The following is an 18,234-nucleotide window of genomic DNA, read 5'->3' on the forward strand; positions in this document are numbered from 1 at the left end:
CTATCCCATTCCCCATTCAAATAAAAACCCGAAGACCTTAATAATTGGGGCTAAGTGTTTTTTCAATCATAAATATTTTCATATGCTCATGGAAATCAGTAACAAACCCAAAGCAGTGGTATCCTGGAGTCTCCTATGAGAGAACCATTGAATAGAAGCACAGGACTGAAGCAGATGGTAGGGTATGGCTTCAGGGCCAAGGTGTTGTCAGTTATGAAATATGGCTGCATTAAGGGTAGAAGAGATGTCTTAGGTTATGCAGAGAGGTGGTTTATATAGATGTGAAATAATCCTACTTTTAGTTGAGGAAGAGTTATAATCTAGATAGAAGATATGGAGACTATCTCTCTATTCCCTGATGTTCTACAGGGAGAGAAGATGGAGATGGAAAATGGAACAGTGGTGACTGAATTCATCCTCCTTGGTCTGACCCAGTCTCAAGAGATTCAGCTTTTGGTCTTTGTACTGATCTTAATTTTCTACCTCATCATCCTCCCTGGAAACTTCCTCATCATCCTCACCATCAGGTCAGACCCTGGGCTCACAGCCCCCCTCTACTTCTTCCTGGGCAACTTGGCCTTCCTGGATGTCTCCTACTCCTTCATTGTGGTTCCCAAGATGCTGGTGGACTTCCTCTCTGAGAAGAAGGTGATCTCCTACAGAGGCTGCATCACCCAGCTCTTCTTCTTGCACTTCCTTGGAGGTGGAGAGGGGCTGCTCCTGGTTGTCATGGCCCTTGACCGCTACATCGCCATCTGCCGGCCTTTGCATTACTCAACTGTCATGAGCCCTAGAGCCTGCTATGTGATGCTGCTGGCTCTGTGGCTGGGAGGCTTTATCCACTCCATTATCCAGGTGGCCCTCATCCTCCGCCTGCCCTTCTGTGGCCCAAATCAGCTGGACAACTTCTTCTGTGATGTGCCACAGGTCATCAAGCTGGCCTGCACTGACACCTTTGTGGTGGAACTCCTGATGGTCTTCAATAGTGGCCTAATGACTCTCTTGTGCTTCCTGGGGCTTCTGGCCTCCTATGGCATCATCCTCTGTCACGTTCATAGATCAGCTTCTGAGGGGAAGAGCAAGGCCATGTCCACGTGCACCACTCATGTCATTATTATACTTCTTATGTTTGGGCCTGCAATCTTCATCTACACTCGGCCGTTCAGAGCCTTACCTGCTGACAAAGTGGTTTCTTTCTTCCACACAGTCATCTTTCCAGTGATGAATCCCATGATTTATACCCTTCGAAACCAGGAAGTAAAAATTTCCATGAAAAAATTATTGGTTCGACATGTAATTTGTTAATAGATTTTAAAATAAGAAATCAAGCTGGGGAATTCTGGCCAGAATTCATGTTTATTTAACAAATATTGTTTTTAATTGGGTACCTCTCATTTCTCAGATACTATTGTAGGCAATGGGGCTCAGAGTTATGTATAATGATGGAATAAACTTGAAATATTTAAAGGATATAAAATAAATCCCTGGGGCATTAAAGTGCAAAGAGTAAGTGTGAGAAATATAGGTGCATTTCATGTGACTTTAAGGGTCAACTCACTGAAATCTCTTAGCTGAGATAAAAGATTTCTAATATTTTAATTGTATGAGTCCATTTTAACATTTCAAGCAAGAAAATCTACAAAAGTTTCCTCTGTCAATTAGAAAAATATCATCAAGCATATAGGAAGAGGTTAATACATTGTAATGTATGTAGTATCAGAAGCCTGATATCAGAGGGATCCATCTTTTCAAAGTTCATGGTTGTTGGTGCTCTTCATATCATCTGGGCTAAAAATCTAGGAATTATTTTGGAATTTTTTTTTCCTCTTCTGTCCATTACTGGATGTGATAGCCAAGTTCTTTTACTTCTTTATAACACCTTTCCTATTCTCATTGATTTTACTCTAGTCTGATGCCCTTCTCTCCATTTAGACCATGACAGAAGTCTCTTAATTTCAGATTTTTTTTTTTGCATTTCATTTTACCAAAAAATGAATCTTTTCTAAGTCATTTTTAAAATAAGTCATTCCCCTGCTCTGGAACCTGCAGGTTTTCCTTCTTGATGTAATTAATATAAAAGCCAGACACCTACCCTGGTACTTAAGTGACACTATTATCTATTATTAGTTTTCAACTGAATCACCACCACTGCTGTCTAAGAAAAGTTCTTCTTTGTAACTAATCTAGGCTCCTGTTGTCCCCAGATACATAATATATTTGCTTGTTGGCATACCTTGATTCTTCCCTCTGATGAACACATTTTACTCACATCTCCATCACCTTAGTTTCCCTTTTCCAAGACTTTTTCTATCTTTCTGGACCAAGATTAAGTGACATTTCTACAACCCATCAACTCCACATAGGCACCTATGAAATGTGATCTTATCCTCTTATTCTTCTATTTCTTAAACTACCTAGAAAGATAAGAAGGACAGACAAATTCTTATAATGGGATAGGCTGAACAATTAGGGTCTCATGTGTGAGGCACGAAGACCATACTGAGAACTGAGGATATTTGGAGAAGTCCTTCCTCAATCTTGCCAAACAGAACTGATCCTTCTCTTCATTTGGTTGCATGGCCCCTAGGAAGCAGTGCTCTGTATGTAGTGTGCTTGTGGTCTGATCGTCACTATTAGATTCCTCTAAGTCAGGAACACATCTTAGAACCCGTCTTACTGCCTTGTCCGTAGGTGCTCTACCAGTATTTATTGCAAATGAAAATAAATCAGAATTTCACTTTTCACTTGTGCAGTACCACTTCAATTTACTTGTAAAAACTGTAGAGCACATTCAATAATCCTTCATCTCAAAAAGACACTTGACTGCCAATGACTTGTTGTACCACCTTTCTATATGTATCTTCTGCTAGGAAATTTGTATCTGTCACACAGTTTTCTATTCTGTCACTTTTTCAGTAATATCTAAGTGTCTTCCCCAGCTCTGGCTTACATAAGAACACAAACATTTTTTCTTTAAATATTCTAAACCAACATTTGTCCAGCTAGTTACTACCTCTCCCATTCACTTGGCTGTACTTTATTACTGCTGACTGGCTGGGCGGATGGTTTCATTGACTCTGTCCCCTTACTCTTCTAGAATGACTTTGTCACCTCTATAACCCATTAGGGTCCATTTCTGGAAAAACACCTGCTTTTTGTTCAGGAACAAGTCCTCATTTCTCTTTTATGGTACAGCAGAGCTGGTATTCATAGTAAACAAATATTTATGATAAAACACCCACTTTCCTCTCCAAAAATTAGCCCAAAGAAAGAGCATAGCCCTGAAAGATTATGGCTATGAACTGTTTCTAGTGAAGATGAATTTCTGTATATCCTAATATTTGTTTCTTGGATCAAAATGTTGATTTTTGGTAAAGAAAACTAATTTTAATCATGAAGTTAAACATTATGAAAATATACCAGTTTTTTTTGAAAGCTTGGGTCTCTCCAAAGAGAGATAATAATGACAATAGTATTAGTGGTGCTGAGAAAAATATGGCATATTATTGAATGGAATGGATGAACCTGAATAAAATGCTGTAAATGGTCTATTCAAAGGCAAAACAAAATTAATGTTATGCTAATTAAAAAATCCTGGTCATCAGACTGCGGCGGAGGAGATAACTTCATTGAAACCTGCGCTACAGGTGTGTAATCCCCTAGCCTTCCCTCTCCACACATCGGGCAAAGCTTAAGGGCCCCTCCCAGCTCTCCCGTGAGTGCGGCAGCCAGCCCGAGGGAATCAGAGGTGCCGCGGGACCCGCGGCGCGGAACTACCGCTCCCACCAGGGCTGACTGCTGAGGTCTCTTGCATCAGCTACCGGGGGAGTGGCTACCGGAGGGCAAGTAAAATTCGCTGAGGATTCTCAGCCCCAAGCTCTACAAACTTACGGTCTGAGGGAATGGCAAACTGGAAGAGTGTGCCCAGTCGTTCATGAAAACAGGGCTCCCGGGAGCAGCAGACCTGGCGTGGAGCCAGTATTGTGGTGAGCGTCACCTGTGAGAGGGGCCTGGCTAGAGGAAAAGTGGGAAGTGACTAGACACAAGAGGAGGCCCTAGACACTCAGGATTGGAGACTCGCCCAGTCTGGGAGGAGCTGCTGCACAGTGGTTGGTTCCTGCGTATTGACAGGAGAAACTTGACCTGGTGGGCACAGCGCCACCTACTGGAAGAGAAGTTAATCAAACTCTAAGACTGCATTTATTAATTTTTTTTTCTTTTTTTCTTTTCTCTTTTTTTTTTGATTTGGGTTTTTCTTTCATTTTCATTTTTCTTTCTTGTTGTTTTTTTAATTTTTTTTACAATTTTTTAAATTTTTTTCTTCTAATTTTAATTTTAATTTTTTATTATTATTTTTTTTAATTTTTTTTCTTTTTTATTTCCTATTTTTTTCTTCTTTTGTCTTTTCCTTTTTCTTATCCCCCCTTCCTTGAATTCTACCTGCTTACTCTCATTCTCTTTAGTGACTTCTTCCCTTCCCTTCTAATACCTTTCCTCCCAAGCATCAAATAAATTTATAGGAGTAAACAGTAACTCAGCAGTCAAACAGAACAAGAAGTAACATTAGCAGCTTCAAAAAGCAAGGAAGAAAAGGAGTACAAACAATTCAGGACAGCCTAAATATTCAGGAGGACCTAGAGTCATCAGAAAAATGGTCATATAAAGAACTCAAGGAACACCTTAGACAGATGGAATGGAACCTTAAAGAGGATACAAGACAGCAAATTCAAGCAGCGAAAGAACACATTGAGAATGAATTACATAAACAGATAAAAGAAGAAGTTAAGCATCTTTATCAGGAGATAGAGATTATAAAAAATAATCAAACAATAATTCTAGAAATGAAGGAAACGATAAACCAAATTAAAAACTCAATTGAGAGTATCACTAACAGAGTGGAGCAAGTAGAAGCCAGAACATCAGGTAATGAAGACAAAATATATCATCTTGAAAAGAGTCTAGGCAACTCAGAAAGGCTGGTAAAAAATCACGAGAAAAACATCCAAGAGTTATAGGATAACATAAAAAAACTAAACTTACGAGTCATCGGGATAGAAGAAGGTACAGAGATTCAAACCAAGGGAATGAGTAACCTGCTGAATGAAATAATTACAGAAAACTTTCCAGAAATAAAAAAGGAAACAGATATACAAATTGAAGATGCATACAGGACACCGAGCACACAAAATCACAGTAGACCAACGCCAAGACACATTGTTATGAAGATATCCAATATACAGAACAAAGAGAAAATATTAAAAGCTACAAGAGAAAGGAGACAGATTACAACCAGGGGTAAACCAATAAGGTTAACAACGGATTTTTCATCACAGACACTGAAAGCAAGAAGGTCATGGAACAATGTATTTCAAACACTGAAAGACAATGGATGCCAACTAAGAATTCTGTATCCAGCAAAATTAAGCTTCAGGTATGACAACGAAATAAAAATCTTTCATGATAAACAAAAGTTAAAAGAATTTGCAGCCAGAAAACCAGCATTGCAAAGCATTTTGAGCAAAACACTACACGAGGAAGAAATGAAAAACAATAACCAAAACCATCAGTGGGAAGTGCCTCAGTAAAGACAGAGGGTGAGGGGAAAGATAATCATGGAGAAACAAACTAAATTTTTTAAAAAAAGGATAAACAATCAAACATGGATGGAAGTACTCCTTACACTTCAGATAGAGCCCTAATATCCAGTGTATACAAAGAACTCAAAAAATTAGACAATAAGATAACAAATAACCCAATCAACAAATGGGCCAAGGACCTGAACAGACACTTTTCAGAGGAGGACATACAATCAATCAACAAGTACATGAAAAAATGCTCACCATCTCTAACAGTCAGAGAAATGCAAATCAAAACCACCCTAAGATACCATCTCACTCCAGTAAGATTGGCAGCCACTATGAAGTCAAACAACAACAAGTGCTGGCGAGGATATGGGGAAAAGGGTACACTTGTACACTGCTGGTGGGACTGCAAATTGGTGTGGCCAATTTGGAAAGCAGTTTGGAGATTCCTGGGAAAGCTGGGAATGGAACCACCATTTGACCCTGCTATTGCTCTTCTCGGACTATTCCCTGAAGACCTTAAAAGAGCATGCTACAGGGATACTGCCACATCGATGTTCATAGCAGCACAATTCACAATAGCTAGACTGTGGAACCAACCCAGATGCCCTTCAATAGATGAATGGATAAAAAAATGTGGCATCTATACACAATGGAGTACTATGCAGCAATAAGAAATGACAAAATCATAGAATTTGCAGGGAAATGGATGGCACTAGAGCAGATTATGCTTAGTGAAGCTAGCCAATCCCTAAAAAACAAATACCAAATGTCTTCTTTGATATAATGAGAGCAACTATGAACAGAGCAGGGAGGAAGAGCAGGAAGAAAAGAGTAACATTAAACAGAGACATGAGATGGGAGGGAAAGGGAGAGAAAAGGGAAATTGCATGGAAATGAAGGGAGACCCTCATTGCTATACAAAATTACATATAAGAGGTTGTGAGGGGAATGGGAAAATAAACAAGGAGAGAAATGAATTACAGTAGATGGGGTAGAGAGAGAAGATGGGAGGGGAGGGGAGGGGGGATAGTAGGGGATAGGAAAGGTAGCAGAATACAACAATTACTAATAGGGCATTATGTAAAATTGTGGATGTGTAACCGACGTGATTCTGCAATCTGCATTTGGGGTAAAATTGGGGGCTCATAACCCACTTCAATCTAATGTATGAAATATGATATGTCAAGAGCTTTGTAATGTTGTGAACAACCAATAAAAAAAAATCCTGAACTAAAAGAATATTATTCTGACTTATATGAAGTTAAGGTCATGTAGATTGGGGTTATAGCTCAGTGTTAGAGCACTTGCCAAGTCATGTGATGCACTGGGTTTGATCCTCACATCACATAAAAGTAAATAAATAAAATAAAGTTATTGTGTTTATCTACAACTAAAAAAATGTTTAAAAAAAGAGCATGCAACACTAATCTGTGGTGATGTGTAACAGAGCAATGGTTTCATCTCTTGGAGTGTATTCATGGAAAATGGGCATGTAGAAAATTTTTGAATGATGAAAACCTTCTCCATAGTCGTTCAGGTTTTAATTATACAAATGTTTTAAAAGTCTACCAGGTTTTGGTGAGGATATGGGCAAAAAGGAATCCATCTCCAATTTTAGAGGGAATGTAAATTGGTACAGATTTTATGGAAAACTATAAAAGGTATTCAAAAACTGAAAAATAGAACTACTAAAAGATCCAGTGATTTCACTTCTAGGTATATAAGAAAATAAAATCAGTATTTTTAAATATATCTGCATTATTGTGTTTATTACAACATTATTCACAATAGCCAAGATATGAAAACAAACAGCTTTTCAAGGTGATTTTACTAATTTGACATCCCACCAATAATAATATATGAGTGTACATTTTCCTCCACATCCTTGTCAGCATTTATTACAACTAGTATTCTTGATAATTGCCATTCTAACCAGAATTGGATGAAATCTCAAAATAGTATTTTTTAAAATTTGTTCTAATTAATTATACATGACAGTAGAATGCATTTTGACACATCATACATAAATGGAGTATAACTTCTCATTCTTCTGGTTATACATGATATACAATCACAGTGGTCATGTCATAATGTTTGATTCATTCTATTATCCTTCCTACCTCATACCCCCTATCCTCCCTTCACTCACCTCTGCCTAATGCAAAGTATCTTTATTTTTCCCTAGCCCCTTCCCTTATTGTGAATTAGCATCCACATATCAGAGAAAACATTTGGCTTTTGATTTTTTAGGATTGGCTTATTTCACTTAGCATGATGTTCTCCAGCTCTGTCCATTTACCAACAAATGCCATAATTTTATTCTTCTTTAAGCCTGAGAATATTCCATTGCTTAGTTACTGATTGCTTGAAGTTTTTCATATATTTATTGATCAATTCTGTTTCTTCTTTTGAGAAATATCTGTTTAGTTCTCTTGCTCATTTATTGGTTAAGTACGTGTGTGTGTTTGTGTGTGTGTGTCTGTGTTGTTTTGGTGTTAAGTGTTGAGTTCTTTATATATTCTGGATATTAATCCCCTGTAAACTCTCTCTTTATGCTCTTAAGAATTTCCTTTGCTGCACTGGAACTTTTCTTTTTCTTTTTTTTTTTTTATTGGTTGTTCACAACATTACAAAGCTCTTGACAAATCATATTTCATACATTAGAATCAAGTGGGTTATGAACTCCCATTTGCACTGGAACTTTTCAATTTGATGCCACTTCACTTATTGATTCTTGGTTTTATTTCTTGAGCATTAGGGGCCTTGCTAAGGAATTTGGTGACAGTACTAATACATTGGAGTGTTGAGCCTTGTTTTCTTCTAGAAGTTGCATTTTCTGATCTAATTCCTAGGTCTTTGATCTACTTTGATTTGACTTTTGTGCAGAGTGGGAGATCTAGATATAGTTTCATTCTTCTGCATATAAATATGAGTTTTCCAAGCATCATTTGTTAAAAAGGTGATTTTTCTCCAGCATATGATGTTTTTAGCACCTTTGTCAAATATTAGATAACTGTATCCATGTGAGTTTGTCTCTTTGTCTTCTGGTCTATTCCATTATTCTTCATGTGTATTTTAATGATAAAATCATATTGTTTTTGTTACTATGGCCCTGTAGCATAATTTAAGATCAGGTGGAAGGTTTGTCATACCTCCAACATTGGTCTTCTTGCTCAGTATTTCTTTTGGATATTCTGGGTATTTATTTTTCCAAATGAATTTTAGGACTATTTTCTACAGTTTGGTGAAGAATGTCATTGGTATTTTGATGGAGGCTGCACTACATCTGTATAACCCTTTGTGATATGGCCATTGTGACAATATTAATTCTGCCTACCTAAGAACATGGGATATCTTTCTATCTTCTAAGGTCTTTTTGAATATCTTTCTTCAGGGTTCTGTAGTTTTTATTGTGGAGGTATTTCACCTCCTTGGTTAGATTTATTTTCAAATATTCTATTTTATTTTATTTTTTGAGGTTTTATAAATAACCTTTTTTTTTCAACAGGAAAATTTGTGAATTAGTATCCACATATCATGCTGATATGTTATTGGAGTATTGTGGAAAAGCTCTCGATATTAGAACCAGCAAGTGGGTGAGTTTTACTAGAAGAATAGCCAGTTGGAAATAAATCAAATGGCACAAAATAAAAACCATCTGTCTATAATAACACTGAATGTAAATGATTTAAACTCTCCAATCAAACGACATAGATTGGCAAAATGGATTAAATAACAAGACTCAACTATATGTTGTTTACAAGAGACTCAACTTATAGGCAAAGTCATCTACAGGCTGATGAAAGAATGGAAAAGATACACCATAGAAATGGAGACAAAAAGCAAGTAGGAGTGGCTGTTCTCATAGCTCACAAAGTATTCCTTGAGCCAAAATTACACAGAAGAGATGAAGAAGGTCGCTTTATACTCGTTAAGGGAATCATCCAATAAGAAGATATGATGGTTATAAATATTTATACTCTTAAAATTTGTGTACCTACATACACAAACTATACTCAATATAAAGAATCAAATAGACACCAATATGATAATACAGTGTGATTTCAATCTACCTCTCTTACCTTTAGAGAGGTCATTCAGAAATAAACTAAGTACAGACTCTTCAGAATTAAATACAATTAGTCAAATGAACCTAAAAGACATCTATAGAATATTTCATTAACAACTGAATTAATTTTTTTCTTAACTTAATATACAACCTTCTCTAAAATAGACCATATTTTTGGACACAAAGCTAGTCTTAACAAATACAAAATATAGGAATAATTCCTTGTATCCTATTAGATCATAATGGATTGAAGTTAGAAATCAGTAACTAAATAAAAAACAGAAATACCATTAACACCTGGAGATTAAAAAATACACTTTTGAATGAGGAGTAGGCCATAGAAGAAATAAAAAGAATTTCTTAGAAACAAATGAGTCTAAAGATAGAGCATATAAAATTCTCTGGGATAGTTTAAGTGCAGTTATAAGAGGAAAGTTTATGGAGCATTTAATGCCTACATTTAAGAAAAATTGAAAGAGTCCAAATAAATACTCTGATCTTACACCTCAAGGTTCTAGAAAAGACAGAACAAACTTATTCCAAAATCAGTAGAAGACAGAAAATAATTAATATCAGCACAAAAGTTAATGAAATTGAGAATTAAAAAAATACAAAGGATCAATGCCATACAACATTGGTTCTTTGGAAAAAAAAACAATATTAATGAACCCTCTAGTCATACTAACAAAAAGAGAGAGAAGCCCAAATCAATTTTTTTTTATAATTGTGTGATTATATTTTCATTTATGTCTTTGCTAATCTGACTTTTCTTCTTTCTCGTGGTCTGTTTTTTGAACATTATAACTTTTTTCCTTTCTTCTTTATCTCTCTTTTTACTTCTTGCCCTATGTTTCTCAACTAAAAATAAATTAGAATGCTGTTTGTGTGTTATTTTTATTTTACAAAAGTATGTTTATTACTTCATTGTAAAGTGATTCTAAACTCAATTTTCCCAATAAAGCAGAGCAAATAAAAATAAAACCAAAGCCATATACAGTGGTACATGTCTATAATCACAGCAGCTTGGGAGGCTAAGGCAGGAGGATTGCAAGTTCAAAGCCAGCCTCAGCAACTTAGGTTCTAAGCAGCTTAGTGAGTCCCTATATCAACATAAAAAATAAAAAATAAAAAATAAAAAAAGGTCTGTGACGTGGCTTGGGGGTTAAGCACCCTTGGGCTCAATATACAGTAACAAATACATACATACATAAATAAATAATAAATAGAACTGGAAACGATTTTAAAAAGTTAAGCCATATTTAATTTTTGTGACCTTCAATTAATTTTTTATTAATAATTTTAATGAAAAAATAAATAGCCTTAATTATTATTTTAGTTAAGCAGAGAAAAGTTTTAAAAAAAACTATCGTTACAGAGATCAAAATACATCTTATATGTCCTGTTTAGGAGGTGACCTTCCCCTGAGGAACTGGCCAATTTTACAAAGAAATTGTTTTCTCTAAGAAGAATTATACCTTGAAAACTTCATAAGCTTTTATAGCTGTCTATTTCCTTATCACCAGCAATATACTAAACCTGAGAAAGGCACTTATCTTGGGCATAAAATTTAAAGAGATGCTTTAAGACTAAATAATAGAGATATACAACATTTTAATCAATACTTTGAAAAAGCAAAACTATTTTCTAAAGGTATGATAAACAAAATAATAAATTTTAAATAAAGGCAGGATCAGTCACTGCCATGCTGAGCTATATTGGAAAACTGAGGCAACAGGAAAAATTAATAATACTGATTGTTTTTATTGAAAATTTTGGTAGTCTATTCTTATTTTCTCTCTCATGTTTGCTTTCTTGATATATATTAATAGTCTAGCATTTATTTAGTTATTTTCTCATTTTGAATTTTTTATAACATGTAAACTAATTGCTTTCAACCTATTCACTTCTGAACTAATAAATATACCTTCCAATTGGATTCTGCCTCAAACAATGATAGGATTCTGTTTTTAGAATTCACAACTAACTCAGCATAAACATTTTAAAAATGTTTAGCCCTTTAAAAGTTCTGGTATTTTCCTTTGCTTAATTTATATATATTTTAATAATACAGTCTAACAACTCCCTTTGGATGTATTCAGTGTGCCGAGGTAGTCTGAAATCCCAAAAGGACTTTCTGACATACAACACAGAAAATATTTTAAAATCTAATGGTCCCTATGTGACAAGGATGTATGAATAAGGACAAGAATGGTCAGTGCATTCTTAGTAGGTGGAAGCTGGATTTTTTTCTGAAAGTAACTTAACATCTCTGCATGCCCAAATTTCTGGGAAATCTTTATCTTTGCAAGAAGCAGAAAGAAGAGACAATAGAAAGAAGAGACAATATTGCAACTATTCTACTGGTTAATTTGCTGTTTTAAAATGCAATGGTCTAGAGGTCAGATTTTCAGTAGAAATAGACAAAGACTCAGGTCTAAATTCAGTAGTGTGGCACTACCTTCTCCTCCACTAGAACTCCAATTGTTTTTGATGCTTAGAATTACTTTAATGGTGGATAAAAATATTTAGCTCTGGCATAACTAAGTCAAATTATTCATAGTCTTGACCTCTAGTGTTAAGGATCATCAAACAAATGACTGAGAATCATTCTGTATAATGTACAGAGGAAAAGAAAAGAATATGCACAAAGGGTAGGCTGAGGGCTTCAGAAGAAATCTTAACTGATTTTTGCAGAAGATAGACCCTTGACCTCTTTATATCTACACTTAGTAGGTATGAGAATTTCCTCTGATGTCTGTGGTTCTATCACTCACTGTAGGGCTATGACAGATAGTTCTGGAGCTTAGAAATGCTTATGCAAAATACTGGCTGCCTTGGCAATTCCACATAAATATTGTACTGATCCTTCAAAACTTCTATTAATTTCTCAGATTTACATAGCTACTATCATTCCAGGGTTTACCCAAAGGCACTGGCATAGAACCTAGTGGCATAGTGTCCACTTCATAGAGCTACCTCCTAACATCTAAATATGTTCAGGATTAAGATTCAAGGATACTTCAAGGAGTTACATACTAATATTATTATAGTCTCATTTGATTTTCGTTATTACGCTCGTCAGATTGCAAGAGTCAAAACATTATCATATTTTACAGAAGAAAGCGTGAGCTTCTGAAGGCTAAATGACTTTCCTAGGATCACACAGTAAGTGAATTGCAGAGCCAAGACATGAGAGTCAGATAAATGTTTATAAAACCAGGGATCTTTCTACCTTATTTCATTGCATTAAAATGTTGACATTCAAAAGAAATTTACAGGTCATTTACTCTGGTCATTCCATTTTATTGGAGGGATATTTTGTGAATATTTATATGCTTGTTAGTATTCCTAAGTTTAGCGTCATCATTAGTATGAATTAGATATTTGATCATGTTTTTCAGCTTGATCTACACTTATTAAATAACATGTAAAACTGTAACATGTAAAAAAGAAGAATCAAAGAGAAAATGAGGAGGAAGCAGAGAAAAGGCAATAAATTAACCAGGGTGAAAAATCATAATCAAATTCAGAAAACTAAAGTAAGGAACTTGATGATGAAGAGGGAGAGAAAGAAAAGAGGGAACATAAAGAAGGCTTAGGGAAACGTTTCAAAAGAGAGAGAGGCAAGAAAGTCTCTTAGCCCTCTAAACACAGGACACAGGAACAGGTCTGACTGTCGCGAGGGCACCAAGAATGCTTGAGTTGCCCCTGTCATCTCTAGCAGGCTAAAAAAAATATTATTTTAATGTTTTTAAAAATATGAAACCTAAGATGCCACTAGATAGATATTGCTGCTTTTTCCCTGTATCTTTCCTCAGCCTTCTTTCCCTTATCCTTCCCTCTTTCTTTATTTCCTTTCAAGTACTGCCCCAATAGCACTTTCTATCAAAAATTACCTCTTCTTTTTGCACCCTATGTGCTGCAGCATTTATGTTTTTTTAGTTAAGTAGTGTGAGGAATATTGTTATACTTGACTTATTTTGGGATAGGTCAACAATTTTCAAAATTGAAAAAAAAAATTATAATAAAAATATTTTTGAGCAAGTACCTTAAATGTATGCATATTTATTTATAAAGTATATATGCTATTGCACTAATATATAAGTGTTAAACAGAATTTTAAAAATTATTCAGTGCAATTATATAGTTATATGTATATGTATATGTATATTCATCTACATTTTATAATTTACAATGGTATACATTCATGAAATGTATAAATATTACTATTCTATTTCCATTCTTCATGGATCATCATGTGCACCTTCTGAAATAAGCATATCCAACTAAACAGACTATTTTAAACCTGAATTTTTCCTACAATGCATAGTATCCTTTTCACTTATACAAGGTTGAAATTCCAATTCTAAATCCAGTAGAAGGGTGAATTTAGACTAGCAATATTACTTTCAATTATTAAAGTATGTGCAATAGAGCATCTACTGATTAAATCTGTAATTAAATTTTTCTTTGTTTAAACTCAACAGTATATACTTGTATTCTTCTCCTACTTGCCAATCAGCAAATACAAAACTCATTCTAAATTTGGTAACAATCAGAGAAGCTTTTGTTTTCTTATCTTTGGAGTGGACTGCAGTATCTTTATCATTACTTCTAGTTTTTCTACACTATGATTTTTAATTTTGAGAAAATTATATAATTATTAATAAACTTAGTACTAAGTAGAGATAAGGAAGTGAGTTATGGGCATATAAGTACTTGAGAATCAAATAGTGCTAATTAAACTGCATGAATAGGTGTGGAGTGGCTGCAGGAGTGGTGTTCAACCATACTTATAGTGGTGAAAAGTTAGAGTTAGGTGAAAAGTAGAGTCATTATTGTCTGGGATCATGATGAACACTTTGGAGTCAGAGCTCACCAGGATATCAGACAAGAAGGGATAAAAGAAAATACAATTAATAAGAAAATGCAGAGGGCAAGCAAGAGAGTTACCAGCTAGGAAGTGGGAATTCCAGATACTCAAGAAAGGAAATGTCTAGTAAAATTTGGGGTTGTGAGGATGAGAAAAGAAAGATCTAATAATCACCTGCCCCACCCCAAATTAAACCTCAAGCACATATATCTACAAAACCTCACAGGTCATGATAATGGAAGTTATGTTGTGTCTCAGTTGTGAAATTTTACATCCAACTTTGGAAGGTAGAAATCCCAAAGCTGATAATGCCAGACTTCTAAAGTGGAGAAGAGTCTGTAGAAGCACTTGTTTGAATGGGAATAAGATTATGTCATAGGGAACAGTATTTTATTTCTGCTTTCCATTTTAAACTCAGAGAAAAGAAGGGAATAAAAATTAGCCAGGACAGTGGACAGAGTTTGGAAGTGTTGTTTTTACCTTAAGAAGGAAGATGTTAAAAAATTTTTAGCTGCAGAAAAGGTAGTATCTAGATAGAATATATAGTAATAGCAAACTTTGCTCCCTGATATACTGTAGGCCAGGGGGATGGAGAACAAGAACGACACAGTGGTGACTGAATTCATCCTCCTTGGTCTGACCCAGTCTCGAGAGATTCAGCTTTTGGTCTTTGTACTGATCTTAATTTTCTACCTCATCATCCTCCCTGGAAACTTCCTCATCATCCTCACCATCAGGTCAGACCCTGGGCTCACAGTCCCCCTCTACTTCTTCCTGGGCAACTTGGCCTTCCTGGATGCCTCCTACTCCTTCATTGTGTCTCCCAGGATGCTGGTGGACTTCCTCTCTGAGAAGAAGGTGATCTCCTACAGAGGCTGCATCACCCAGCTCTTCTTCTTGCACTTCCTTGGAGGTGGAGAGGGGCTGCTCCTGGTTGTCATGGCCTTTGACCGCTACATCGCCATCTGCCGGCCTTTGCACTACTCAACTGTCATGAGCCCTAGAGCCTTCTATGTGATGCTGCTGGCTCTGTGGCTGGGAGGCTTTATCCACTCCATTATCCAGGTGGCCCTCATCCTCCGCCTGCCCTTCTGTGGCCCAAATCAGCTGGACAACTTCTTCTGTGATGTGCCACAGGTCATCAAGCTGGCCTGCACTGACACTTTTGTGGTGGAGCTCCTGATGGTCTTCAACAGTGGCCTAATGACCCTGCTGTGCTTCCTGGGGCTTCTGGCCTCCTATGCCGTCATCCTCTGCAGAGTACATGGGTCTTCCTCTGAGGGGAAGAGCAAGGCCATGTCCACGTGCACCACACACATCATTGTTATATTCCTCATGTTTGGGCCTGGCATCTTCATCTATACTCGCCCATTCAGAGCTTTCCCTGCTGACAAGGTGGTTTCCCTCTTTCATACAGTCATTTTTCCATTGTTGAATCCTGTAATTTATACTCTTCGTAACCAGGAAGTGAAGGCTTCCATGAAGAGGCTGTTTCATCAGCACATACCCTAAAAAGGGGGAAAGGGAATCAGAAAATCAGGGATGTGGGATGGGATCTGAAATTTATGTATTCATTTCTAAAATATTGCATTTATTGAGTACCCTGAATTAGTCAGAATCCTATTCTAGGCACTGAAGAAAGAGTTATTAATGAGACAGATAGCCATTGCTATATTGGAGATACTCAAGTGGGAACAGATAGTTATTAAGGTAAAAAATAAACACCATGGTTTCAGGAGGCAATATCATTCTGAAAATAACCAAAAGGAAAAGTGAAGTAATAGATTGGGACTCTGAATTGTGGGCAATGAATTTATTTTTTTAATGCCAAACAAGCACTTCTTGAGGAAATGACATTTTGAGTGATATCTAGAAAAACTGAGAGTTGATCAAGCCAACATCTTGGATAGAAATCAGCCAAGGGTTATTGGTAGTACAAAAGCCTAAAGATGATAATACACCTGGTCTATTTGAGTACCACAGCAAATTCCAAATTGTCTAGAATATTGTAAGTGAATTTAAAATTATTAGAATTGGAATTGGAGATACTGGTAGTATCTAAAGCATATGGTCCACAAAGTGAATATGAAAAATTTTATTATAATTGCAAAAATAATCATTTTAAGTCTTTAAGCAACACAATGATTCCTCTACCACAGGTTTATAAATAACTTAGGGGCTGTAAACTCAAGATACTGCACAGTTATCACAGTGTTGAAAAATATTTCACTTTCTTTTTTCCTAGAACTTCATGATTGCCCTTGCATATTGTTATGATTTCTAGCTATATGTTTGACTTACCTCCAGTTGCTTTTCTTGAATATAATAGTGATAGTTCCCTGGTAGACCAGTCAGAATTCTGGGTCAGGTAGCAAATACATGCTAGTTATTTTTAAACAAAATGTCATTTAATGTAGAGAATTAGGTTCTGACAATATAGGGGAAAGTCTGGAAGAACAGACTATTGGCTGGGCATCTAGAGAAGACTCCTGGAACAATTCTGTGTTGTCACAGGAGTGGTCCTTCCTACAATTATAGCCATTTTCTGCTTGAAAAAATAACCAAGACTTCACCTGGGATCAAGGTGATCCGGAATCCACTGTGTACCTGTCAAATCTCCTCTAGTCAAACAGCAGCCTCTCCACCACCACCTCTCTAGTTAACTTAATCCAAACTCAAATCTTGCATGAGTCTGCTGAACTTCCAGCATTTAAAATATTTCTGGAATCCCAAATACAAGGGAGTCTAGGACTAATTTTTCAAATATTTTATTTTTAATAATAATCAAAGAATCCAATATTTGTGAATAAGACATGCATGATATAAATATTAAAAACATAGAAGAAATGACCTCAATTCTTAAGTAATCCCCACTCCTGCTAAATCTCACTTTTAATTTATCTCCTGTCTTACTGAGAAAAGGGGAAGAGAATCCCTCCATGTCCTACCACACCAACTATCTGAACACTTGCCTGTGATCAGTTTCCTTCAGTCTCTGCTGATACTGGGTGATCTGATGCTGCCCTATAAGGTCAAACTGTACCTATGCAAGGCAGTAACTGTGGTAGCTCTCCTTTTTCTTTCCTATACCCCAAAGGGTTTTTCTCCCTCCTCATATAACAATATTTCCTTCATCCTACGTAAGAACTATTTGTCATGGTTCTGTTACTTCCTTTTTCTTCTTCCCTTTACAATAAAGCTCCTCAAGTGTTGTTTACATTTCTTTTTAAGTTAATAGACTTTTTTTCAGACTAGTTTTAGCTGTATAGAAATTTGAGCAGAAAAAAATAACAGCATTATTATATGTCTTCTTCTCTCACCTCAAACTAATTTCTTTTATTGTAAACATCTTGCATTAGTGCAGTATATTTATTATAATTAATGAATATTGAACATTATTATTAAAGTCCATAACTTATTTTAGGATTCATGCTTTGTTTCATAGAGTTTAATGGATTTTGATAAATACTTGCTATCTATTTTGACAAATGTTTTTCATCATTACAATATACTACAAAATAATTTGATTGGCCTAAAAATCCTTTGTATGCAGTCTATTTATCTGTTCCCTCCCTGCCCCCAACTTAGCCTTGACAATCGCTGATTTTTTGGCTATCTCTATAGTTTTGCATTTTCTAGAATGCCATGTAGTTGGGAATCATATAGAATGTAGCTTTTTAGACTGGTGTTCATACTTCTGCTTCCAA

General features: G+C 35.9%; 2 protein-coding genes across 2 annotated transcripts; both read left to right on the forward strand.

The window, feature by feature from the left end:
• Positions 1–378: 378 nt before the first annotated feature.
• Positions 379–1,305, forward strand: LOC308646076 (olfactory receptor 4N4C; the record flags this gene model as incomplete). Its single annotated transcript, XM_081288613.1, has 1 exon — positions 379–1,305. One exon carries the CDS (start codon positions 379–381, stop codon positions 1,303–1,305), a length of 927 nt encoding a protein of 308 aa, XP_081144739.1.
• Positions 1,306–15,115: 13,810 nt separating this feature from the next.
• Positions 15,116–16,039, forward strand: LOC308648250 (olfactory receptor 4N2; the record flags this gene model as incomplete). The annotated part of the gene is made up of 1 exon (XM_081292906.1): positions 15,116–16,039. The coding sequence occupies one exon, from the start codon at positions 15,116–15,118 to the stop codon at positions 16,037–16,039; it is 924 nt and encodes a 307-aa protein (XP_081149032.1).
• Between the last annotated feature and the right edge of the window lie 2,195 nt (positions 16,040–18,234).

Source organism: Spermophilus citellus, assembly GCF_964194105.1.
Source record: "Spermophilus citellus genome assembly, chromosome: 4".
Taxonomy (NCBI): domain Eukaryota; kingdom Metazoa; phylum Chordata; class Mammalia; order Rodentia; family Sciuridae; genus Spermophilus; species Spermophilus citellus.